The 27,833-nt window shown below is 44.6% G+C and overlaps 1 protein-coding gene across 3 annotated transcripts in view; it reads left to right on the forward strand.

Annotated features, from left to right (window-relative positions):
- Positions 1-27,833, forward strand: part of il11ra (interleukin 11 receptor, alpha) — a 111,251-nt gene that overhangs the window by 80,654 nt on the left and 2,764 nt on the right. Inside the window, exons 3-11 of one of the 3 annotated variants that reach the window (XM_036936730.1) lie at positions 90-156; positions 3,888-4,057; positions 4,227-4,341; positions 4,442-4,608; positions 9,518-9,684; positions 14,112-14,256; positions 21,116-21,205; positions 25,628-25,721; positions 26,119-26,198. In XM_036936730.1, the coding sequence (XP_036792625.1) occupies positions 90-156; positions 3,888-4,057; positions 4,227-4,341; positions 4,442-4,608; positions 9,518-9,684; positions 14,112-14,256; positions 21,116-21,205; positions 25,628-25,721; positions 26,119-26,197 (1,094 nt within the window). In that variant the 3' untranslated portion in view covers position 26,198. Of the gene's footprint in view, positions 1-89; positions 157-3,887; positions 4,058-4,226; positions 4,342-4,441; positions 4,609-9,517; positions 9,685-14,111; positions 14,257-16,366; positions 16,520-17,229; positions 17,653-21,115; positions 21,206-25,627; positions 25,722-26,118; positions 26,199-27,833 lie in introns of those variants that run through there. The other 2 variants (XM_036936731.1, XM_036936732.1) reach the window with 2 other exon arrangements.

Here is a 27,833-nt window from a genome sequence, read left to right on the forward strand (position 1 = left end):
TGAGGACTGTCGGCTCTAAATATGTACAAGACTAATGATTGTAGAACTGTTTAGACACAGAGATCTAACAGTTCTAACGTCTTGTCTAGTTTCAGATGTTCAGTATGGGAGGCTGGGGTCCAACGTCACGCTGGTTTGTGGAGCAGCACTAGACAGGTATGTTCCACTGTGACAGGCTCTGGGGATGGGGGGGGGGTCTGGACAGGTATGTGTCACTATGACAGGCTCTGGGGATGGGGGGGGGGGGGTCTGGACAGGTATGTGTCACTATGACAGGCTCTGTAGATGGGGGGAGGGGGTCTGGACAGGTATGTGTCACTATGACAGGCTCTGGGGATGGGGGGGGGGGGGGTCTGGACAGGTATGTGTCACTATGACAGGCTCTGGGGATGGGGGGGGGGGTCTGGACAGGTATGTGTCACTATGACAGGCTCTGTAGATGGGGGGAGGGGGTCTGGACAGGTATGTGTCACTATGACAGGCTCTGGGGATGGGGGGGGGGTCTGGACAGGTATGTGTCACTATGACAGGCTCTGTAGATGGGGGGAGGGGGTCTGGACAGGTATGTGTCACTATGACAGGCTCTGTAGATGGGGTGGGGGGGGGGGGTCTAGACAGGTATGTTCCACTGTGACAGGCTCTGCAGATGGGGGGGGGGGGGGGGGGGGGGTCTAGACAGGTATGTTCCACTGTGACAGGCTCTGCAGATGGGGGGGGGGGGGGGGGGGGGGTCTAGACAGGTATGTTCCACTGTGACAGGCTCTGGAGATTGGGGGGGGGGGGTCTGGACAGGTATGTTCCACTATGACAGGCTCTGGGGATGGGGGGGGGGGGGGGTCTAGGATGGGTTTGTTCCCTGTGCATAACTGTCTCTGGGGGGTCATATTGTCCTTTCTCCTGGAGGTCACGCTATCATTTGAGTACCTTCTGAGGTGTAGTCCCTACTGAGGTGTAGTCCCTACTGAGGTGTAGACCCTCCTGAAGTGTAGTCCCTCCTGAGGTGTAGTCCCTCCTGAAGTGTAGTCCCTCCTGAAGTGTAGTCCCTCCTGAAGTGTAGTCCCTCCTGGCCGTGCTGCTGCTCCAGTTTCAACTGACCAGGCCCCAGGACTACCTGACATGATGACTCCTTGCTGTCCCCAGTCCACCTGACCGTGCTGCTGCTCCAGTTTCAACTGTTCTGCCTTATTATTATTCAACCATGCTGGTCATTTATGAACATTTGAACATCTTGGCCATGTTCTGTTATAATCTCCACCCGGCACAGCCAGAAGAGGACTGGCCACCCCACATAGCCTGGTTCCTCTCTAGGTTTCTTCCTAGGTTTTGGCCTTTCTAGGGAGTTTTTCCTAGCCACCGTGCTTCTACACCTGCATTGCTTGCTGTTTGGGGTTTTAGGCTAGGTTTCTGTACAGCACTTTGAGATATCAGCTGATGTACGAAGGGCTATATAAATACATTTGATTTGATTTGAAGTGTAGTCCCTCCTGAAGTGTAGTCCCTCCTGAGATGTAGTATCTTCTGAGGTGTAGTCCCTCCTGAGATGTAGTATCTTCTGAGGTGTAGTCCCTCCTGAGGTGTAGTCCCTCCTGAAGTGTAGTCCCTCCTGAGATGTAGTACCTTCTGAGGTGTAGTCCCTCCTGAAGTGTAGTCCCTCCTGAAGTGGAGTCCCTCCTGAGGTGTAGTCCCACCTGAGGTGTAGTCCCTCCTGAGGTGTAGTCCCTCCTGAAGTGTAGTCCCTCCTGAGGTATAGTCCCTTCTAAGATGTAGTCCCTTCTGAGGTGTAGTCCCTCCTGAGGTGCAGTCCCTTCTGAGGTGCAGTCCCTTCTGAGATGCAGTCCCTTCTGAGGACACAAGATCCAGCACGCAGTATATGATACAAAAAAGGAACTATTTTATTTGACTTATTTCCTATTCAACAAAACTGTATGAATAAGGTTTGAAATGACTTAGACACTTTCTAAATATAGTATAATCAAATTATAAACCCCCTAACGCTAAGATTTCACATTCCTTATTACTGTAAAACACATAATTGTGGGTTTAGTGTTGGAGTAAATTTGTATATTTTCTAAAGTTCTCTTGATCAAAACATCTGCCCCCATGTGACTTCTAGCTTGACTTCCTGAACCCGTTAGAAACTCGCCTTTCATCTCATATTAATCTTGTCCATCTATGACAAACAGCAATTTTTGTTAAATGGCTATAAATTCAACCTCTGAATGTGCTATAGTGAGGAAACCATTCTCTCCTGCTGCACTACGATGTAAGGATTGCAGACATGTGCTATAATGATGAAACCATTCTCTCCTGCTGCACTACGATGTAAGGATTGCAGACATGTGCTTTGTCAGTGGCTGTGGTGTAGGGTTCAGCCAGGATTTGATGGACAGTTGGAAGAGCCAATTAAATGGTAGGAGGGACATCCCAGGTTCAAGTGATTTCAGATTTAACATCCTACATCACAGAGGTTATCCGTGGGAACCAGGGCTATCTGTATCCGTGGGAACCAGGGCTATCGGTATCCGTGGGAACCAGGGCTATCGGTATCTGTGGGAACCAGGGCTATCGGTATCTGTGGGAACCAGGGCTATCGGTATCCGTGGGAACCAGGGCTCTCTCTATCCGTGGGAACCAGGGCTATCGCTATCCGTGGGAACCAGGGCTATCGCTATCCGTGGGAACCAGGGCTATCGCTATCCATGGGAACCAGGGCTTTCGCTATCGGTCGGAATCAGGGCTGTGTCCATGGGAACCTAGGCTATCGCTATCAGTGGGATTCAGGGCTATCTCTGTCGGTGGGAACCAGGGCTATCTCTGTCCATGGGAACCAGGGCTATCTTTGTCCATGGGAACCAGGGCTATCTCTGTCCATGGGAATCAGGGCTATCTCTGTCCATGGGAATCAGGGCTATCTCTGTCCATGGGAACCGGGGCTATCGCTGTCGGTGGGAATCGGGGCTATCGCTATCCGTGGGAACCAGGGCTATCGCTATCCGTGGGAACCAGGGCTATCGCTATCCATGGGAACCAGGGCTTTCGCTATCGGTCGGAATCAGGGCTGTGTCCATGGGAACCTAGGCTATCGCTATCAGTGGGATTCAGGGCTATCTCTGTCGGTGGGAACCAGGGCTATCTCTGTCCATGGGAACCAGGGCTATCTTTGTCCATGGGAACCAGGGCTATCTCTGTCCATGGGAATCAGGGCTATCTCTGTCCATGGGAATCAGGGCTATCTCTGTCCATGGGAACCGGGGCTATCGCTGTCGGTGGGAATCGGGGCTATCGCTATCCGTGGGAACCAGGGCTATCTCTATCCGTTGGAACCAGGGCTAACGCTATCCATGGGAATCAGGGCTGTGTCCATGGGAACCAGGGCTATCTCTATCCGTGGGAACCAGGGCTATCGCTATCCGTGGGAACCAGGGCTATCTCTATCTGTGGGAACCAGGGCTATCTCTATCCGTGGGAACCAGGGCTATCTGTATCCGTGGGAACCAGGGCTATCTCTATCTGTGGGAACCAGGGCTATCTCTATCTGTCGGAACCAGGGCTATCGCTATCTGTGGGAACCAGGGCTATCTCTATCTGTGGGAACCAGGGCTATCTCTATCTGTGGGAACCAGGGCTATCGCTATCCGTGGGAACCAGGGCTATCTCTATCTGTGGGAACCAGGGCTCTCTCTATCTGTGGGAACCAGGGCTATCTCTATCTGTGGGAACCAGGGCTATCTCTATCTGTGGGAACCAGGGCTATCTCTATCTGTGGGAACCAGGGCTATCTCTATCTGTGGGAACCAGGGCTATCGCTATCTGTGGGAACCAGGGCTAGGCCTCAATACAAGCCATTTCCATCTACATTGTCCACAGACGTCATATTGTCTCCACAGGACATCAGTGAAGTGGCGTCTGAACAGGAGTTCCATGTTACCATGGCAGCACCGAGTGACATCAGATGGTCAGCTGGTCCTCCTGCAGGCTGACCGCACTGCAGAGGGAAACTACAGCTGCCATGACGACCGGGGACGACTCATCAGGACAACCAGACTGAGGCTGGGGCGTAAGTCTCCCTTCTCCTCCCTTCATAGACTGAGGCTGTGACCTAAATCTTAATCATTCCTTAGAAAGGATACCCGGGGAGAGCTGCAGTCCCTCACACACTGAGATAAAGCTTGCATATATTGTGTTGTTGATCATGTGATCATCATTTCTCCTCTCTTCTTCCTCAGATCCCCCCGGGCTGCTCAATGTTTCCTGTCGTGTGTCCAATCACAGCCTGGTATTGTGTTCATGGGTGGAGTCTGTGAAGACCCTCCTGCCTGCCCAGTACCACACCTCTTACAGGTGAGCCACCCGTCCTCTCCTCTCCTACCAGCATGGTGCTGTAGGTACACAGATATCATGTTGTTGATAGTGAAGAATCTCTCCTCTCTCCCCCCTCCAGGGGTAATAAGAGCCAGGTGAGGATGTGTGTGGTGTCGTCCCCTCCCCAGAAGCAGTGCACCATCACAGACCCTACCATGTGGCAACACTACCATAACATCAACATCACAGAGACCAACCCTCTGGGGTCACAGACCACCATCCTGATGGTCAAGTTCCATGAGCTCTGTAGGTCACTGCCTCATCTGGACACTGTTTGTCTGTCTGTACCTGTCTGCCTGTGCCTGTCTGTACCTGTCTGTACCTGCCTGTCTTTACCTGTCTGTACCTGTCTGTCTGTACCTGTCTGTCTTTACCTGTCTGTACCTGCCTGTCTTTACCTGTCTGTACCTGTCTGTACCTGTCTGCCTGTGCCTGTCTGTACCTGCCTGTCTTTACCTGTCTGTGCCTGTCTGTATTTACCTGTCTGTACCTGTCTGTACCTGTCTGTATTTACCTGTCTGTACCTGTCTGTACCAGTCTGTCTGTACCTGTCTGTACCCGTCTGTCTGTACCTGTCTGCATGTGCCTGTCTGTACCTGTCTGTCTGTACCTGTCTGTCTGTACCTGTCTGAATGTGTATGTCTGTCTTTACCTGTCTGTCTGTACCTGTCTGTCTTTACATGTCTGTATGTACCTGTCTGTCTTTACATGTCTGTATGTACCTGCCTGTCTTTACCTGTCTGTCTTTACATGTCGGTCTGTACCTGTCTGTATGTACCTGTCTATATGTGTATGTCTGTCTTTACCTGTCTGTCTGTACCTGTCTGCCTTTACCTGTCTGTCTGTACCTGTCTTGTACCTGTCTGTATGTGTATGTCTGTCTTTACCTGTCTGTCTGTACCTGTCTGTCTTTACATGTCTGTCTGTACCTGTCTGTCTTTACATGTCTGTCTGTACCTGTTGACTTTACCTGTCTGTGTGTCTGTCTACATGTCTGTCTTTACCTGTCTGTCTGTACCTGTCTGTCTTTACATGTCTTGCCTGTACATGTCTGTCTTTACATGTCTGTCTGTCTGTACCTGTCTGTACCTCTCTGTCTGTCTGTACCTGTCTGTCTGTACCTGTCTGTCTGTACTGGTCTGTCTGTACCCGTCTGTCTGTACTGGTCTGTCTGTACCCGTCTGTTTCTACATGTCTTGCCTGTACATGTCTGTCTTTACATGTCTGTCTGTCTGTACCTGTCTGTCTGTACCTGTCTGTCAGTACCTGTCTGTCTGTACCTCTCTGTCTGTCTGTACCTGTCTGTCTGTACCTCTCTGTCTGTACCTGTCTGTCTGTCTGTCTGTACCTGTCTGTCTGTACCCGTCTGTCTGTCTGTACCTGTCTGTCTGTACCTGTCTGTCTGTACCTGTCTGTCTGTACCTGTCTGTCTATCTGTCTGTACCTGTCTGTCTGTACCTGTCTGTCTGTACCCGTCTGTCTGTCTGTACCTGTCTGTCTCACTGTCTGCTGTTCTGATTCTGCTCCTTAGCAAAACACAAAATGTGTTAATATCCTAACATGGTTTCTTAACCGTCACCATGTCAATGTTCACAGTGTTGATTCCTAACTACTGTCTCTCTCTGTGTGTGTAAAATGTGTGTGTGTGTGTGTTCCTGTGTGTGTGTGTTCCAGTGTGTGTGTGTTCCAGTTTGTGTGTGTTCCAGTGTGTGTGTGTTCCAGTGTGTGTGTGTATCAGTGTGTGTGTGCACCAGTGTGTGTGCACCAGTGTGTGTGTGTGTGCCAGTGTGTGTGTATCAGTGTGTGTTTACCAGTGTGTGTATCAGTGTGTGTACCAGTGTGTGTGTGTGTGTGTGTGTATGTGTGTGTGTGTGTGTGTATCAGTGTGTGTGCACCATTGTGTGTGTGTGTGTGTGTATCTGTGTGTGTGTACCAGCTTGTGTGTGTATCAGTGTGTGCGTGCCAGTGTGTGTGTGTGTGTATCAGTGTGTGTGTGTGTGTGTGTATCAGTGTGTGTGTGTGTGCCAGTGTGTGTGTGCCATTGTGTGTGTGTATCAGTGTGTGTACCAGGGTGTGTGTGTGTGTATCAGTGTGTGTGTGTACCAGCTTGTGTGTGTGTATCGGTGTGTGCATGCCAGTGTGTGTGTGTATCAGTGTGTGTGCCAGTGTGTGTGTGTGTGTGTGTACCAGTGTGTGTGTGTGTACCAGCTTGTGTGTGTGTATCAGTGTGTATGTGTATCAGTGTGTGTGTGTGCCAGTGTGTGTGTGCCAGTGTGTGTTTGTGTATCAGTGTGTGTATCAGTGTGTATGTGTATCAGTGTGTGTGTGTGCCAGTGTGTGTGTGCCAGTGTGCGTGTGTGTATCAGTGTGTGTGTGTGCCAGTGTGTGTGTACCAGTGTGTGTGTCAGTGTGTGTGAATCAGTGTGTGCATGCCAGTGTGTGTGTGTATCAGTGTGTGTGTGTGTATCAGTGTGTGTGTGTGCCAGTGTGTGTGTGCCAGTGTGTGTGTGTGTATCAGTGTGTGTGTACCAGCTTGTGTGTGTGTATCAGTGTGTGTGTGTATCAGTGTGTATGTGTATCAGTGTGTATGTGTATCAGTGTGTATGTGTATCAGTGTGTGTATTAGTGTGTGCACCAGTGTGTGTATCAGTGTGTGTATCAGTGTGTATGTGTATCAGTGTGTGTATCAGTGTGTGTATCCGTGTGTGTATCAGTGTGTGTATCAAATCAAATCAAATCAAATGTATTTATATAGCCCTTCGTACATCAGCTGATATCTCAAAGTGCTGTACAGAAACCCAGCCTAAAACCCCAAACAGCAAGCAATGCAGGTGTAGAAGCACGGTGGCTAGGAAAAACTCCCTAGAAAGGCCAAAACCTAGGAAGAAACCTAGAGAGGAACCAGGCTATGTGAGGTGGCCAGTCCTCTTCTGGCTGTGCCGGGTGGAGATTATAACAGAACATGGCCAAGATGTTAAAATGTTCATAAATGACCAGCATGGTCGAATAATAATAAGGCAGAACAGTTGAAACTGGAGCAGCAGCACAGTCAGGTGGACTGGGGACAGCAAGGAGTCATCATGTCAGGTATTCCTGGGGCATGGTCCTAGGGCTCAGGTCCTCCGAGAGAGAGAAAGAAAGAGAGAATTAGAGAGAGCATATGTGGGATGGCCAGTCCTCTTCTGGCTGTGCCGGGTGGAGATTATAACAGAACATGGCCAAGATGTTCAAATGTTCATAAATGACCAGCATGGTCGAATAATAATAAGGCAGAACAGTTGAAACTGGAGCAGCAGCACAGCCAGGTGGACTGGGGACAGCAAGGAGTCATCATGTCAGGTACGCCTGGGGCATGGTCCTAGGGCTCAGGTCCTCCGAGAGAGAGAAAGAAAGAGAGAAGGAGAGAATTAGAGAAGCACAGCCCCCACACCACTAGAGGGATATCTTCAACCACCAACTTACCATCCTGAGACAAGGCTGAGTATAGCCCACAAAGATCTCCACCACGGCACAACCCAAGGGGGGGGGGGCGCCAACCCAGACAGGATGATCACATCAGTGAATCAACCCACTCAGGTGACGCACCCCCTCCAGGGACGGCATGAGAGAGCCCCAGTAAGCCAGTGACTCAGCCCCTGTAATAGGGTTAGAGGCAGAGAATCCCAGTGGAAAGAGGGGAACCGGCCAGGCAGAGACAGCAAGGGCGGTTTGTTGCTCCAGAGCCTTTCCGTTCACCTTCCCACCCCTGGGTCAGACTACACTCAATCATATGACCCACTGAAGAGATGAGTCTTCAGTAGAGACTTCAAGGTTGAGACCGAGTTTGCGTCTCTGACATGGGTAGGCAGACCGTTCCATAAAAATGGAGCTCTATAGGAGAAAGCCCTGCCTCCAGCTGTTTGCTTAGAAATTCTAGGGACAATTAGGAGGCCTGCGTCTTGTGACCGTAGTGTACGCGTAGGTATGTACGGCAGGACCAAATCAGAGAGATAGGTAGGAGCAAGCCCATGTAATGCTTTGTAGGTTAGCAGTAAAACATTGAAATCAGCCCTTACTTTGACAGGAAGCCAGTGTAGAGAGGCTAGCACTGGAGTAATATGATCACATGTTTTGGTTCTAGTCAGGATTCTAGCAGCCGTATTTAGCACTAACTGAAGTTTATTTAGTGCTTTATCCGGGTAGCCGGAAAGTAGAGCATTGCAGTAGTCTAACCTAGAAGTGACAAAAGCATGGATTAATTTTTCTGCATCATTTTTGGACGGAAAGTTTCTGATTTTTGCAATGTTACGTAGATGGAAAAAAGCTGTCCTTGAAATGGTCTTGATATGTTCTTCAAAAGAGAGATCAGGGTCCAGAGTAACGCCGAGGTCCTTCACAGTTTTATTTGAGACGACTGTACAACCATTAAGTTTAATTGTCAGATTCAACAGAAGATCTCTTTGTTTCTTGGGACCTAGAACAAGCATCTCTGTTTTGTCTGAGTTTAAAAGTAGAGAGTTTGCAGCCATCCACTTCCTTATGTCTGAAACACATGCTTCTAGCAAGGGCAATTTTGGGGCTTCACCATGTTTCATTGAAATGTACAGCTGTGTGTCATCCGCATAGCAGTGAAAGTTAACATTATGTTTTCGAATAACATCCCTAAGATGTAAAATATATAGTGAAAACAATAGTGGTCCTAAAACGGAACCTTGAGGAACACCGAAATTTACAGTTGATTTGTCAGAGGACAAACCATTCACAGAGACAAACTGATATCTTTCCCACAGATAAGATCTAAACCAGGCCAGAACTTGTCTGTGTAGACCAATTTGGGTTTCCAATCTCTCCAAAAGAATGTGGTGATCGATGGTATCAAAAGCAGCACTAAGGTCTAGGAGCACGAGGACCGATGCAGAGCCTCGGTCCGATGCCATTAAAATGTCATTTACCACCTTCACAAGTGCCGTCTCAGTGCTATGATGGGGTCTAAAACCAGACTGAAGCATTTCGTATACATTGTTTGTCTTCAGGAAGGCAGTGAGTTGTTGCGCAACAGCCTTTTCTAAAATGTGTGTATCAGTGTGTGTATCAGTGTGTGCGTGCTTCTCTGTGTGTACCAGTGTTGGTTGCATGATTCCTCACCCCCCCAACCCCTCTCTCTGTGTGTCTACAGTGCAGCCAGACCCCCCAGAGGCAGTAACAGCAGTGGGGATGGTAGGATATCCCATGAGGCTCCAGGTGTACTGGACGAACCCTGCCTCCTGGCTCCACGACGCTGTGCCCTTCCCCCTCCGCTTCCAGCTCCGCTACCGTCCTGTAGGATCCAGCATCTGGTCTAACGTTAGTTCCTCTAGTCATCATACTGTCTCTCCATCTCTCCCCTCGCTCTCCCTCCCCCTACATGTCTATCTCCTCCCTCCCCCTATCTGGTGATACTCTGATCCACCTCTACGCAGACGACACATTCTGTATAATTCTGGCCCTTCTTTGGACACTGTGTTTAACAAACCCCCAGACGAGCTTCAATGCCATACAACTCTCCTTCCGTGGCCTCCAACTGCTCTTAAATGCAAGTAAAACGAAATGCATGTTCTTCAATCGATCACTACCTGCACCCACCCGCCCGTCCAGCATCACTACTCTGGAAGGTTCTGACTTATGTGAATATGTGGACAACTACAAATACAGTGCCTTGCGAAAGTATTCGGCCCCCTTGAACTTTGCAGCAAACTCTCTCCAGAAGTTCAGTGAGGATCTCTGAATGATCCAATGTTGACCTAAATGACTAATGATGATAAATACAATCCACCTGTGTGTAATCAAGTCTCCGTATAAATGCACCTGCACTGTGATAGTCTCAGAGGTCCGTTAAAAGCGCAGAGAGCATCATGAAGATCAAGGAACACACCAGGCAGGTCCGGGATACTGTTGTGAAGAAGTTTAAAGCCGGATTTGGATACAAAAAGATTTCCCAAGCTTTAAACATCCCAAGGAGCACTGTGCAAGCGATAATATTGAAATGGAAGGAGTATCAGACCACTGCAAATCTACCAAGACCTGGCCGTCCCTCTAAACTTTCAGCTCATACAAGGAGAAGACTGATCAGAGATGCAGCCAAGAGGCCCATGATCACTCTGGATGAACTGCAGAGATCTACAGCTGAGGTGGGAGACTCTGTCCATAGGACAACAATCAGTCAGTCGTATATTGCACAAATCTGGCCTTTATGGAAGAGTGGCAAGAAGAAAGCCATTTCTTAAAGATATCCATAAAAAGTGTTGTTTAAAGTTTGCCACAAGACACCTGGGAGACACACCAAACATGTGGAAGAAGGTGCTCTGGTCAGATGCAACCAAAATTGAACTTTTTGGCAACAATGCAAAACGTTATGTTTGGCGTAAAAGCAACACAGCTGAACACACCATCTCAACTGTCAAACATGGTGGTGGCAGCATCATGGTTTGGGCCTGCTTTTCTTCAGCAGGGACAGGGAAGATGGTTAAAATTGATGGGAAGATGGATGGAGCCAAATACAGGACCATTGTGGAAGAAAACCTGATGGAGTCTGCAAAAGACCTGAGACTGGGACGGAGATTTGTCTTCCAACAAGACAATGATCCAAAACATAAAGCAAAATCTACAATGGAATGGTTCAAAAATAAACATATCCAGGTGTTAGAATGGCCAAGTCAAAGTCCAGACCTGAATCCAATCGAGAATCTGTGGAAAGAACTGAAAACTGCTGTTCACAAATGCTCTCCATCCAACCTCACTGAGCTCGAGCTGTTTTGCAAGGAGGAATGGGAAAAAATGTCAGTCTCTCGATGTGCAAAACTGATAGAGACATACCCCAAGCGACTTACAGCTGTAATCGCAGCAAAAGGTGGCGCTACAAAGTATTGACTTAAGGGGGCTGAATAATTTTGCACGCCCAATTTTTCAGTTTTTGATTTGTTAAAAAAGTTTGAAATATCCAATAAATGTCGTTCCACTTCATGATTGTGTCCCACTTGTTGTTGATTCTTCACAAAAAAATACAGTTTTATATCTTTATGTTTGAAGCCTGAAATGTGGCAAAAGGTCGCAAAGTTCAAGGGGGCCGAATACTTTCGCAAGGCACTGTACCTTGGTGTCTGGCTAGACTGTAAACTCTCCTCCCAGACTCATATTAAACATCTCCTATCCAAAATTAAATCTAGAATCGTCTTCCTATTTTGCAACAAAGCACCGTTCATTCATGCTGCCAAACATACCCTCGTAAAACTGACTTTCCTACCGATCCTCGACTTTAGTGATGTCATCTATAAAATTGCCTCCAACACTCTACTCAACAAATTGGATGCAGTCTATCACAGTGCCATCCGTTTGTCACCAAAGCCCCATATACAACCCACCACTGCGACCTGTACACTCTCGTTGGCTGGCCCTCGCTTCATATTCGTCGCCAAACGCACTCGCTCCAGGTCATCTACAAGTCTTTGCTAGGTAAAGCCCCGCCTTATCTCAGCTCACTTGTCACCCTAGCAACACCCACCCGTAGCACGCGCTCCAGCAGGAATATCTCACTGGTCACCCCCAAAGCCAATTCCTCCTTTGGCCGCCTCTCCTTCCAGTTCTCTGCTGCCAATGACTGGAACGAATTGCAAAAATATCTGAAGCTGGAGACTCATATCTCCCTCTTTAGCTTTAAGCACCAGCTGTCAGAGCAGCTCACAGATCACTGCACCTGTACATACCTGTAGCACATCTGTAAACAGCCCATCCCCATACTGTATGTATTTATTTATTTATCTTGCTCATTTGCACCCCAGTATCTCTACTTGCACATTCATCTTCTGCACATCTACCATTCCAGTGTTTAATTGCTATATTGTAATTACTTCGCCACCATGGCCTATTTATTGCCTTAACTCCCTTATCTTACCTCATTTGCACACACTGTATATAGACTTTTCTACTGTATTATTGACTGTATGTTTGTTTATGTTTAACTCTGTGTCGTTGTATGTGTTGAACTGCTTTGCTTTATCTTGGCCAGGTCGCAGTTGTAAATGAGAACTTGTTCTCAACTAGCCTACCTGGTTAAATAAAGGTGAAATAAACAAATCTTTCTCTCCCCCTATATCTCTATCTCTCCCCTCCCCTTTATCTTTCTCTCCCCTCCTTCTCCCTATCCCTTCTCCTATATCTCAATCTCTCCTGTCACTCTCCATATCCCTCCCCCTATATCTCTATCTCACCCCTTCCCTATATCTCTATCTCACCCCCTCCCCTATATCTCTATCTCACTCCTCCCCCTATATATCTCTCTCCCCTCTTTCTCTCTGGCCCTCCCCTTATATCTATATCTCACCCCCTCCCCCTATATCTCCATCTCACCCACTCACCTATATCTCTATCTCACCTCTTCCCCCTATATCTCTATCTCACCCCTCCCCCAATACGTCTATCTCACCCCCTCCCCTTTATCTCTATCTCGCCTTTTCCCCCTATATCTCCATCCCACCCCTTCCCCATATATCTCTATCTCACCCCCTCCCCCTATATCTCTATCTCACCCCTCCCCCTATATCTCTATCTCACCCCTCCCCCTATATCTCACCCTTCCCCCTATATCTCTATCTCACTCCTCCCCCTATATCTGTATATCACTCCTCCCCCTATATCTGTATCTCACCCCTCCCCCTATATCTCCCCCTTCCCCCTATATCTCTATCTCACTCCTCCCCCTATATCTGTATCTCACTCCTCCCCCTATATCTGTATCTCACCCCCTCCCCATATATCTCTATCTCACCCCCTCCCCTATATCTCTATCTCACCTCCTCCCCCTATATCTCTATCTCACCCCATCCCCCTATATCTCTATCTCACCCCTCCCCCTATATCTCTATCTCACCCCTCTCCCTATATCTCTATCTCACCCCTCCCCCTATATCTATATCTCACCCCTCCCCCTATATCTCTATCTCACCCCCTCCCCTATATATCTATCTTACCCCCTCCCCTATATCTCTATCTCACCTCTCCCCCTATATCTCTATCTCACCCCCTCCCCCTATATCTCTATCTCACCCCCTCCCCATATATCTCTATCTCACCCCTCCCCCTATATCTCTATCTCACCTCCTCCCCCTATATCTCTATCTCACCCCATCCCCCTATATCTCTATCTCACCCCTCTCGCTATATCTCTATCTCACCCATCCCCCTATATCTATATCTCACCCCCTCCCCTATATCTCTATCTTACCCCCTCCCCTATATATCTATCTTACCCCCTCCCCTATATCTCTATCTCACCTCTCCCCCTATATCTCTATCTCACCCCCTCCCCCTATATCTCTATCTCACCCCCTCCCCATATATCTCTATCTCACCCCTCCCCCTATATCTCTATCTCACCTCCTCCCCCTATATCTCTATCTCACCCCATCCCCCTATATCTCTATCTCACCCCTCTCCCTATATCTCTATCTCACCCATCCCCCTATATCTATATCTCACCCCCTCCCCTATATATCTATATCTCACCCCCTCCCCTATATCTATATCTTACCCCCTCCCCTATATATCTATCTTACCCCCTCCCCTATATCTCTATCTCACCTCTCCCTATATCTCTATCTCACCTCTCCCCCTATATCTCTATATCACCCCCTCCCCCTATATCTCTATCTCACCCCCTCCCCCTATATCTCTCTCATCCCCTCCCCCTATATCTCTATCCTTCTCTGCTCTCTCCACTCCTTCTCTTCCCCCTCCAGGTGGAGTCTAAGTCCAGCCCCCTGTTGATAACTGATGCCCTAGCAGGCCACGCCCACCAGCTGCAGGTGAGAGCCCAGGACGACATCAACCCAGACAGCCAGTGGAGTGACTGGAGCCCCCTACTGCAGGCTTGTCCATGGAGCGGTGAGAATAATCTTGTGTCCCAAATGGAACCCTATTCCCTATATCGTACACTACTTTAGACCAGAGCCCTATGGAACCCTATTCCCTATATAGTGCACTACTTTAGACCAGAGCCCTATAGAACCCTATTCCCTATATAGTGCACTACTTTAGACCAGAGTACTATGGAACCCTATTCCCTATATAGTGCACTACTTTGACCAGGACCCAGCAAACCTGGAACATTCCCAGAACATTAGCTAATATTCCCATTAAGCGCTAGTTTGGGTTTTATCTAACAGTAGAATGATAACATCCCAAAAAACATTAAAATAATGTTTTTGATCACGTGTATATATATATATAGATATATATATATATAAAAATGTTTTTATTCATGTTTTAAATTAAATATCCTTGGAATGTTTTCCTAATATTCACCAAAATGTTCCCAGCAAACCTAAAATGTTTCTATGATAGTTCCCAGAACATTCATTAGGTTGCAGAAAATGTTCTTATAACATAAAAACTGTCCAGTTGTGCTGAAGATGATACAATGTTTATATAAAACATTCACCTAATGTTGCAAGAACGTTCCCAGAACACATTTAGTCTGTTCTTATAAGGTTCTCAGAAAACATTTAGTCTGTTCTTATAAGGTTCTCAGAAAACATTTAGTCTGTTCTTATAAGGTTCTCAGAAAACATTTAGTCTGTTCTTATAAGGTTCTCAGAACACATTTAGTCTGTTCTTATAAGGTTCTCAGAACACATTTAGTCTGTTCTTATAAGGTTCTCAGAAAACATTTAGTCTGTTCTTATAAGGTTCTCAGAACACATTTAGTCTGTTCTTATAAGGTTCTCAGAAAACATTTAGTCTGTTCTTATAAGGTTCTCAGAACACATTTAGTCTGTTCTTATAAGGTTCTCAGAAAACATTTAGTCTGTTCTTATAAGGTCCTCAGAACACATTTAGTCTGTTCTTATAAGGTTCTCAGAACACATTTAGTCTGTTCTTATAAGGTTCTCAGAACACATTTAGTCTGTTCTTATAAGGTTCTCAGAACACATTTAGTCTGTTCTTATAAGGTTCTCAGAACACATTTAGTCTGTTCTTATAAGGTTCTCAGAACACATTTAGTCTGTTCTTATAAGGTTCTCAGAACACATTTAGTCTGTTCTTTAAAGGTTCTCAGAACACATTTAGTCTGTTCTTATAAGGCTCTCAGAACACATTTAGTCTGTTCTTATAAAGTTCTCAGAACACATTTAGTCTGTTCTTATAAGGTTCTCAGAACACATTTAGTCTGTTCTCTAAAGGTTCTCAGAATGTTTCGTTACGTTGTGTTTACAGTCTGGCAGGAACATTGTGGGGACATCACAGAAGATGAACTGTCCAGTTGTGTGGATGATTATACAATCTTTATTTTAGGGTGCAAAAAAACATTCACATGATGTTACAAGAACGTTCTCAGAACACATGTTTTACGTTCTTTAGATATTCCTAAAACATTTATTTTGGATGTGGGAACATCGTGGGAATATGACAAGAGATAGGTTCCCAGAACAGTACAACTGTCCGGTTGTCCTGTCATGTATCAGGGTGCACAAAACAGTCCTTTGATGTTGTAATATTGTTGACAGAACAGCTGGTCTAAGTTGTTTAACACTAGAACCTCCTGGCCTTTCAGCCTATAACCCATTAGAGAACGTTGAGAACATTACAGGGTGTCCCCTTTAATATACGCATCAGATGCATATCAAACCACAAGGTGTGCAAACATAATCACCAATGCTTGATAAATAGTGCATAAATGAAGAATATTTAGTGGAAATATATCCATTTAAAATATAACAACAATAGTTTGTTTGTTCAAGGATATGTTTTGTATAATTTTACAAAGGCCTAGTGAAAAACTTAGGCCTAAAGCCAATTTTGTACACCTCCTGCCAATGACATTCTAACAGTCTAATAAAAACATTTCGTATATGATATCGGAAGAAAAATCATTAGTTCTCTTTATGAAGGTCTTACATAACATTAGAATACTAAAAAAAATATTATTTCAAATAATTTGATTTGGTGTGACCACCATTTGCCTCATGCAACACGACACATCTCCTTCATGTAGAGTTTAACAGGCTGTTGATTGTAGCCTGTGGAATGTCGTCCCACTCCTCTTCAATGGCTGTGCGAAGTTGCTGGATATTGGTGGGAACTGGAACACGCTGTCTTATACGTCGATCCAGAGCATCCCACACATGCTCAATGGGTGACATGTCTGGTGAGTATGCAGGCCATGGAGGAGTGTGTTGTCCTGGCACCACCTGGCCAGGTCTCTGACCTCCTCCCTATATGCTAACTCATCGTCACCGGTGATCAGGCCTACCACCGTTGTGTTGTCAGCAAACTTAATGATGGTGTTGGAGTTGTGCTTGGCCATGCAGTCGTGGGTGAACATGGAGTACAGGAGGGGACTGAGCACGCACCCCTGGGGAGCACCAGTGTTGAGGATCAGCGTGGCAGATGTGTTGTTTACCTACCCTTACGACCTAGGGGCGGCCCGTCAGGAAGCCCAGGATCCAGTTGCAGAGAGAGGTGTTTAGTCCCAGGGTCCTTAGCTTAGCAATGAGCTTTGAGGTCACTATGGTGTTGAAGTCTGAGCTGTAGTCAATGAACAGCATTCTCACAAAGGTGTTCCTTTTGTCCAGGTGGGAAAGTGTGATTGAGATTGCGTAATCTGTGGATCTGTTTGGGTGGAATGTGAATTGGAGTGAGTCTAGGGTTTCAGCTAAAAAGTACATGTAGTATGCCGCTGATTTGTGTCTGCAACAAGTCATATTTTCTTCATGCACATTATTTAATATTCACCTGAAAATCTGTCGCCAATTGGATGGAAACCTAGTTAGTTAGTGATCATATTTTGTTGCGATATTCATACCTGGAGACATTTGTAATTTAACACATTTTTCTCCTATTTTTCTGCCTGTCCAGTCCAGGGTACATTGCGTACTGCTGCCCAGTGGCTCCCCACTTGCCAGGGAGGGCTATCCAGATGACTTTGGCTGTGTCCCAATCCAAAGGCAGCTGTCTGCTGCATCACTTGACATTCCACAGAGCACCAGATGTTTGTTTACATTGTAGAGGAACTAGTGATAACAATTAAGTGAACAACTATCCCAACATGGAAATATCACCAATGACAAGTAATAGATTCCATCTCCTTTTTACCTGTTAATGGATGAAGGTATAGTGTCCTCCTCTCAACATTGCTTGGTCTGCTGCTCCATCGTTGTGGACATGACACTGATACGTAGACTATGTGTGACATTTAAAATGTATTTCAGTCCTGGACTATAATGTCTTATGTCATGTTTCATGACCCCAGGAAGAGTAGTTGGTAATCTTGCTTGTTTGTAGGTGACCAAATACTTATTTTACAACATAATTAGCAAATAAATTCATTAAAAATCCTACAATGTGATTTTCTGGATTTTTTTCTCATCTTGTCTGTCATAGTTGAAGTGTACCTATGATGAAAATTACAGGCCTCTCTCATCTTTTTAAGTGGGAGAACTTGCACAATTGGTGGCTGACTAAATACTTTTTTGCCCCACTGTATCTGTAAATCGCAACTCGCAGATATGTGATGCCTCTCTGAACTCAATACAACTCACAGATACACTACCATTCAAAAGTTTGGAGTCAGTTAGACATGTCCTTGTTTTTGTCCATTAAAATAACATCAAATTGATCAGAAATACAGTGTAGACATTGATAATGTTGTAAATGACTATTGTAGCTGGAAACGTCAGATGTTATTATGGAATATCTACATAGGCATACAAAGGCCCATTATCAGAAACCATCACTCCTGTGTTCCAATGACACATTGTGTTAGCTAATCCAAGTGTATCATTTTAAAAGGATAATTAATCCTTAGAAAACCCTTTTGCAATTACAGTGGGGAGACAAGTATTTGATACACTCTCGATTTTGCAGGTTTTCCTACTTACAAAGCATGTAGAGGTCTGTAATTTTTATCATAGGTACACTTCAACTGTGAGAGACGGAATCTAAAACAAAAATCCAGAAAATCACATTGTATGATTTTTAAGTAATTAATTTGCATTTTATTGCATGACATAAGTATTTGATCACCTACCAACCAGTAAGAATTCCGGCTCTCACAGCCCTCCTGTTCTCCACTCATTACCTGTATTAACTGCACCTGTTTGAACTCGTTACCTGTATAAAATACACCTGTCCACACACTCAATCAAACAGACTCCAACCTCTCCACAATGGCCAAGACCAGAGGGCTGTGTAAGGACATCAGGGATACAATTGTTGACCTGCACAAGGCTGGGATGGGCTACAGGACAATAGGCAAGCAGCTTGGTGAGAAGGCAACAACTGTTGGCGCAATTATTAGAAAATGGAAGAAGTTCAAGATGACGGTCAATCACCCTCGGTCTGGGGCTCCATGCAAGATCTCACCTCGTGGGGCATCAATGATCATGAGGAAGGTGAGGGATCAGCCTGGTCAATGACCTGAAGAGAGCTGGGACCACAGTCTCAAAGAAAACCATTAGTAACACACTATGCCGTCATGGATTAAAATCCTGCAGAGCACGCAAGGTCCCCCTGCTCAAGCCAGCGCATGTCCAGGCCCGTCTGAAGTTTGCCAATGACCATCTGGAGGATCCAGAGGAGGAATGGGAGAAGGTCATGTGGTCTGATGAGACAAAAATAGAGCTTTTTGGTCTAAACTCCACTCACCGTGTTTGGAAGAAGAAGAAGGATGAGTACAACCCCAAGAACACCATCCCAACCGTGAAGCATGGAGGTGGAAATATCATTCTTTGGGGATGCTTTTCTGTAAAGGGGACAGCACGACTGCACCGTATTGAGGGGAGGATGGATGGGGCCATGTATTGCGAGATCTTGGCCAACAACCTCCTTCCTTCAGTAAGAGCATTGAAGATGGGTCATGGCTGGGTCTTCCAGCATGACAACGACCCGAAACAGACAGCCAGGGCAACTAAGGAGTGGATCCGTAAGAAGCATCTCAAGGTCCTGGAGTGGCCTAGCCAATCTCCAGACCTGAACCCAATAGAAAATCTTTGGAGGGAGCTGAAAGTCTGTATTGCCCAGCGACAGCCCCGAAACCTGAAGGATCTGGAGAAGGTCTGTATGGAGGAGTGGGCCAAAATCCCTGCTGCAGTGTGTGCAAACCTGGTCAAGAACTACAGGAAACGTATGATCTCTGTAATTGCAAACAAAGGTTTCTGTACCAAATATTAAGTTCTGCTTTTCTGATGTATCAAATACTTATGTCATGCAATAAAATCCAAATTAATTACCTAAAAATCATACAATGTGATTTTCTGGATTTTTGTTTTAGATTCCGTCTCTCAAAGTTGAAGTGTACCTATGATACAATTATAGATAGACCTCTACATGCTTTGTAAGTAGGAAAACCTGCACAATCAGCAGTGTATCAAATACTTATTCTCCCCATTGTATGTTAGCACAGCTGAAAACTGTTGCACTGAATAAAGAAGCAATAAAACTGTCCTTTAGACTAGTTGAGTATCTGAAGCATCAGCATTTGTGGGTTTGATTACAGGCTCAAAATGGCCAGAAATAAATACATTTCTCCTGAAACTCGTCAGTCTATTCTTGTTCTGAGAAATGAAGGCTATTCAATGCGAGAAATTGCCAAGAAACTGAAGATCTCGTACAATGTTGTGTACTACTCCCTTCACAGAACTGCTCAAACTGCCTAGGCAAGAGGACAAGTACATTAGAGTGTCTAGTTTGAGAAACAGACGCCTCACAAGTCCTCAACTGGCAGCTTCATTAAATAGTACCCACAAAACACCAGTCTCAACGTCAACAGTGAAAAGGCGACTCTGGGAAGCTGGCTTTCTAGGCAGAGTTCCTCTGTCCATTGTCTGTGTTCTTTTGCCCAACTTAATATTTTATTTTTATTGGCCAGTCTGAGAAATGGCTTTTTCTTTGTAAATCTGCCTAGAAGGCCAGCATCCCGGAGTCACCTCTTCACTGGTGACGTTGAGACCAATGTTTTAATGAAGCTGCCAATAAATGTTTTAGGAATATCTAAAGAACGTAAAACATGTGTTCTGAGAACGTTCTTGTAACATCATGTGAATGTTTTTTTGCACCCTAAAATAAAGATTGTATAATCATCCACACAACTGGACAGTTCATCTTCTGTGATGTCCCCACAATGTTCCCTACAAACTGTAAACACAACGTAACGAAACATTCTGAGAACCTTTAGAGAACAGACTAAATGTGTTCTGAGAACCTTATAAGAACAGACTAAATGTGTTCTGAGAACCTTATAAGAACAGACTAAATGTGTTCTGAGAACCTTATAAGAACAGACTAAATGTGTTCTGAGAACCTTATAAGAACAGACTAAATGTGTTCTGAGAACTTTATAAGAACAGACTAAATGTGTTCTGAGAGCCTTATAAGAACAGACTAAATGTGTTCTGAGAACCTTTAAAGAACAGACTAAATGTGTTCTGAGGACCTTATAAGAACAGACTAAATGTGTTCTGAGAACATTCTTGCAACATTAGGTGAATATTTTATATAAACATTGTATCATCATCAGTTTTTTTGTGTTATGAGAACATTTGCCTCAACCTAACAAATGTTCTGGGAACTATCACAGAACCAGTGTTGGTTTGCTGGGCTTCATGGTGATTTCCTTTACTTTAGACATTGCCTACAACTGGACCTTTATTAAACCCAGCACAGCGGTTGAATAGACTCTACTTTCTCACTACAGTTACTTGGTCTGAGGTGTTGTTAACAGGTCTAGTCTTTGTAAATCCTACAGGTAGTACTGCCGAGCCTACTGAAGAAACGTTCCCTGTCGACTACAACGACACGGACGCAGACGCCTCTACAGCCAACACCAAGTCAGAGAGTAAGTATGCCTTGTCTGAGCCAGAACGTCACATAGAGCAGGAGTCTCTCTCCTGTTTCTGTAGCAGTTAGCCTTGTCTGAGCCAGAACATCACATAGAGCAGGAGTCTCTCTCCTGTTTCTGTAGCAGTAAGCCCTGTCTGAGCCAGAACGTCACATAGAGCAGGAGTCTCTCTCCTGTTTCTGTAGCAGTTAGCCCTGTCTGAGCCAGAACGTCACATAGAGCAGGAGTCTCTCTCCTGTTTCTGTAGCAGGACACTAGTCTATCTCCTGTTGTCTTGTCTGAGCCAGGGCAGCTTGATGTACAGGACACCCCCTGGACAGGACACTAGTCAGTTAGCCTAGTCTGAACCAGAGCAGCGTGATGTACAGGACACTAGTCAGTTAGCCTAGTCTGAGCCAGAGCAGCGTGATGTACAGTACACCCCCTGGACAGGACACTAGTCAGTTAGCCTAGTCTGAACCAGAGCAGCGTGATGTACAGGACACCCCCTGGACAGGACACACCCTGGTCTTGATGTACGTCGTTGCTCCTCTTTCTACCTGCTGGATTCTCTTTCTGTTTTCAATGGCAGAGAGTGCTGAGTAGGGAGAGAGGGAGGGAGGGAGAGAGGGAGGGAGAGAGAGGATGGAGAGAGAAAAGGGAGGGAGGGAGGGAGGGAGGGAGGGAGGGAGGGAGGGAGGGAGGGAGAAAAGAGAGGGAGGGAGGGAGGGAGGGAGGGAGGGGGAGAGAGAGATTGAGAGAGAGAGCAAAGGAGAGAGAGAAAGAGCTTTGATTAAATATTTAGTATCAGATCTCTGCTGTCCTGCCAGATGTTTTTTTATCTGCTGTTGCCAGATGTCCTCCATCTTGTGGAAATACAGTTGTTTTATTTTATTTCATCACACAAACATTGTACAGAACAAAACACAACTATGAAAATAAAAGGTTCAACTTCCACAGTCCACATATGGGTGTCTGATGTGTGTCTCTCAGTAACATTCATGTTTGTCTGAACGCTCTATTTGACTGGCCTTACCTGTGTTTCCCTCCAGAGGGAAGTTAAAACTGAATGAAGAGACAAACCTTTCAACTCATCTAGTTAACAGGATACACATACATTACTTCAGTCTCTCTATATACATCAGTCTCTCTCTATACATCAATATCTACAGTATATACAGCAGTCTCTCTCTATACATTAGTCTATATATATACACCAGTCTCTCTATATACATCAGTCTCTATATACATCAGTCTCTCTATATACATCAGTCTCTATATACATCAGTCTCTCTATATACATCAGTCTCTATATACATCAGTCTCTCTATATACACCAGTCTCTCTATACACCAGTCTCTCTATATTTCAGTCTATATATATACAGCAGTCTCTCTCTATACATCAGTCTATATATATACACCAGTCTCTCTATATACATCAGTCTCTCTATACATCAGTCTCTCTATACCCCAGTCTCTCTATATACATCAGTCTCTCTATATACATCAGTCTCTCTATATACATCATTGTCTCTATATACACCAGTCTCTCTATATACATCAGTCTATATATATATAGCAGTCTCTCTCTATACACCAGTCTCTCTATATACATCAGTCTCTCTAAATACATCAGTCTCTCTATACAGCAGTCTCTCTCTATACATCAGCCTATATATATACATCAGTTCCTCTATATACATCAGTCTCTCTATATACATCAGTCTCTATATACATCAGTCTCTCTCTGTATACATCAGTCTCTCTCTATACATCAGTTCCTCTATATACATCAGTCTCTATATACACCAGTTCCTCTATATACATCAGTCTCTCTATATACATCAGTCTCTATATACATCAGTCTCTCTCTGTATACATCAGTCTCTCTCTATACATCAGTTCCTCTATATACATCAGTCTCTCTCTATATATGCATCAGTCTCTCTTTAAACCAGTCTTTCTATACACAAGTCTCTCTATATACATCAGTCTCTATATACATCAGTCTCTATATATACATCAGTCTCTATATACATCAGTCTTTATATACATCAGTCTCTCTCTATATATGCATCAGTCTCTCTTTAAACCAGTCTTTCTATACACAAGTCTCTCTATATACATCAGTCTCTCTATATACATCAGTCTCTATATACATCAGTCTCTATATACACCAGTCTCTCTATATACATCAGTCTCTATATACATCAGTCTCTATATACATCAGTCTCTATATACATCAGTCTCTATATACACCAGTCTCTCTACACACCAGTCTCTATATACATCAGTCTCTATATACATCAGTCTCTCTCTGTATACATCAGTCTCTCTCTATACATCAGTCTCTCTATACATCAGTCTCTCTATATACATCAGTCTCTCTATATACATTAGTCTCTCTCTATACATCAGTCTCTCTATATACATCAGTCTCTCTATACACCAGTCTCTCTATATACAGCAGTCTCTCTATATACATTAGTCTCTCTCTATACATTAGTCTCTCTCTATACATCAGTCTCTCTATACACCAGTCTCTCTATACACCAGTCTCTCTATACATCAGTCTCTCTATATACATCAGTCTCTCTATATACATCAGTCTCTCTATATACATTAGTCTCTCTCTATACATCAGTCTCTCTATATACATCAGTCTCTCTATATACATTAGTCTCTCTATACATCAGTCTCTCTCTATACTCCAGTCTCTATATATACATCAGTCTCTATATATACATCAGTCTCTCTATATACATTAGTCTCTCTATACATCAGTCTCTCTATACATCAGTCTCTCTCTACATCAGTCTCTCTATATTCATCAGTCTCTCTATACATCAGTCTCTCTATACATCCTGTATACATCAGTCTATCTATACATCAGTCTCTCTATACATCAGTCTCTCTCTGTATACATCAGTCTCTCTCTATACATCAATCTCTATATATACATCAGTCTCTCTATATACATCAGTCTCTCTATATACATCAGTGTCTCTATATACATCAGTCTCTCTATACACCAGTCTCCATATACACCAGTCTCTCTATACACCAGTCTCTCTATACACCAGTCTCTATATACATCAGTCTCTATATACACCAGTCTCTCTACACACCAGTCTCTATATACATCAGTCTCTATATACATCAGTCTCTCTATACATCAGTCTCTCTCTGTATACATCAGTCTCTCTCTATACATCAGTTCCTCTATATTCATCAGTCTCTCTATATACATCAGTCTCTATATACATCAGTCTCTCTCTGTATACTTCAGTCTCTCTCTATACAACAGTTCCTCTATATACATCAGTCTCTATATACATCTGTCTCTATATTCATCAGTCTCTCTCTATATATACATCAGTCTCTCTATACATCAGTCTCTCTATATACATTAGTCTCTCTATACATCAGTCTCTCTATATACATTAGTCTCTCTATACATCAGTCTCTCTCTATACACCAGTCTCTATATATACATAAGTCTCTATATATACACCAGTCTCTATATATACATCAGTCTCTCTATATACATTAGTCTCTCTTTACATCAGTCTCTCTATACATCAGTCTCCCTCTACATCAGTCTCTCTCTATACACCAGTCTCTATATATATACATCAGTCTCATATATATCAGTCTCTCTATACATCAGTCTCTCTATATACATTAGTCTCTCTATACATCAGTCTCTATATACATCAGTCTCTCTATATACATTAGTCTCTCTATACATCAGTCTCTCTCTATACACCAGTCTCTATATATACATCAGTCTCTATATATACATCAGTCTCTATATATACATCAGTCTCTCTATACACCAGTCTCTATATACATCAGTCTCTCTATACACCAGTCTCTCTATACATCAGTCTCTTTATACAGAACCAGTCAACAGTTTAGACACACCTACTCATTCCATAGTTTTTCTTTATTTTGACTATTTTCTACATTGTAAAATAATAGTGAAGACATCAAAACTATGAAATAACACATAAGGAATCATGTAGTAACCAAAAAAGGTTTTAACAAATCAAAATATATTTTAAATTGGAGGTTCTTCAAAGTAGTCACCCTTTGCCTTGATGACAGCTTTGCACACTCTTAGCATCCTCTCAACCAGCTTCACCTGGAATACTTTTCCAAAACGTTTGAATGAGTAGGTGTGTCCAAAACCTTTGTCTGGTACTGTACTTCAGTCATTATTTTTCAACCACAGATCTAACTCTTCTTTAACTGTTCTAGTAATCATTTGTAATGAAAATACATTTAATTTGTAAAGCTTCACACCGAAATAATTTACAAATAATAATAATAAAAAACAAATCCAAAACTCAGAACATTGTACGCCGTGTCTGATCCAGTGGATCGGAGAACAGAATGTATTCCAGAACTGTTTTCTCTCCTCTGTCTACTCTAGGCTCAGAGGATGATGGTGGCAGTCTGCTGATTCTACTGGCCCTGTTCGCTGTTATCATCCTGGTCCTGGTGTCCTCTCTATCGGTCCTCATGTGGTGAGATGATATACCATTTATCTGGTCCTGGTGTCCTCTTTATCGGTCCTCATGTGGTGAGATAATATACCATTTATCTGGCCCTGGTGTCCTCTCTATCGGTCCTCATGTGGTGAGATAATAAACCATTTATCTGGCCCTGGTGTCCTCTCTATCGGTCCTCATGTGGTGAGATAATATACCATTTATCTGGCCCTGGTGTCCTCTCTATCGGTCCTCATGTGGTGAGATAATATACCATTTATCTGGTCCTGGTGTCCTCTATCTCATATAATAAGATCCGTATACCTGTTATCCTAGTCTAAATCACACACACTGTAATACACAGTTTCTATAGCAAGTGAATTTAAACATTTATTCACATGTAAATATTAATCTTATTTTGTTTTCAATATAGGGTGAGGCAACGGAGGCGGGACAATGTGACAAAACAGGAACTAACCTCAATGGTGAAGATGAAGTCCATGCCAATCTAAAGTGAGCAAGCCTTGACCTCTAACCTCTAACCCTTATCACTGACCTCTAACCCTTATTACTGAACTCTAACCTATCATCCTTATCACTGACCTCTAACCTATAACCCTTATCACTGACCTCTAACCTCTAAAAAGAGTGCTCGCAATTTCAACCAACCACTGCACATTTACCATGTAATATGGTTGAATCAAGCCATACCACTAGATCACCTGTAGTCCACACACAGAGACACGTACAATGCTCTCCCTCGCCCTCCATTTGGCAAATCTGACCATAACTCCATCCTCCTGATTCCCGCTAACAAGTAAAAACTCAAACAGGAAGTACCAGTGACGTGTTCAATACGAAGCGGTCCAATGAAACAGATGCTAAGCTACAGGACTGTTTCGCTACAACAGACAGGAATACGGGATTCATCTGATGGCATTGAGGAGTATATGTGCATTAATGACGTCGTCCCCACAGTGACTGTACGTACATATCCCAACCAGAAGCCATGGATTACAGGCAACATCCTCACTGAGATATAGGCCGCTTTCAAGGAGCTGTTACACTAATCCGGACGCTTATAATAAATACTGCTATGCCCCCCGACGAACCACCAAACAGGCAAAGCATCAATACAGGACTAAGATTGTATCCTACTACATTAGCTCTGACGCTCGTCAGATGTAGCAGGGCTTGAAAACTATTACAGACTACAAAAGGAAACCCAGCCACGAGCTGCCCAGTGATGTGAGCCTACCAGACGAGCTAAATGCCTTCTATGCTTGCTTCAAGGCAAGGAATATTGAACCATGCATGAGAGCAACAGCTGTTCCAGACGACTGTGTTATCACGGTCTCCGTAGCCGACATGAGAAAGACCTTTAAACAGGTCAACATTCCCAAGGCCGCAGGGCCAGACGGATTACCAGGACGGTTTCTCCGGGCATGTGCTGACCAACTGGCAGGTGTCTTCACTGACATTTTCAACCTCTCACTAATCCAGTCTGTAATACCAACATGTTTCAAGCAGACCACCATAGTCCCTGTGCACAAGAACACCAATTTAACCTGCCTAAATGCACTCACGTCTGTAGCCATGAAGTGCTTTGAAAGGCTGGTAATGGCTCACATCAACACCATCATCCCAAACACACTAGACCCACTCCAATTTCCATACCTCCCCAACAGATCCACAGATGACAATCTTTATTGCACTCCACACTGCCCTTTCCCACCTGGACAAAAGAAACACCTACATGAGAATGCTATTCATTGATTACAGCTCAGCATTCAACACCACAGTACCCTCAATGCTCATCACTAAGCTAAGGACCCTGGGACCAAACACCTCCCTCTGCAACAGGATCCTGGACTTCCTGATGGGCCGCCCCCAGGTGGTAAGGCTAGGTAACAACGCATCTGCCACACTGACCTTCAACACGGGGGTCCTTCAGGGGTGTGTGTTTAGTCCCCTCCAAACTCCCTGTACATCCACAACTATGTGACCGCACACCGACTCCAACAGTAAGTTTGCTGACGACGCGGCGGTTGTAGGCCTGATCACGCGGCGGTTGTAGGCCTGATCACGCGGCGGTTGTAGGCCTGACCACGCGGCTGTTGTAGGCCTGATCACACGGCGGTTGTAGGC

The sequence above is a fragment of the Oncorhynchus mykiss genome, chromosome 12 (assembly GCF_013265735.2).
Source record: "Oncorhynchus mykiss isolate Arlee chromosome 12, USDA_OmykA_1.1, whole genome shotgun sequence".
In the NCBI taxonomy this organism is placed as follows: Eukaryota; Metazoa; Chordata; class Actinopteri; order Salmoniformes; family Salmonidae; genus Oncorhynchus; species Oncorhynchus mykiss.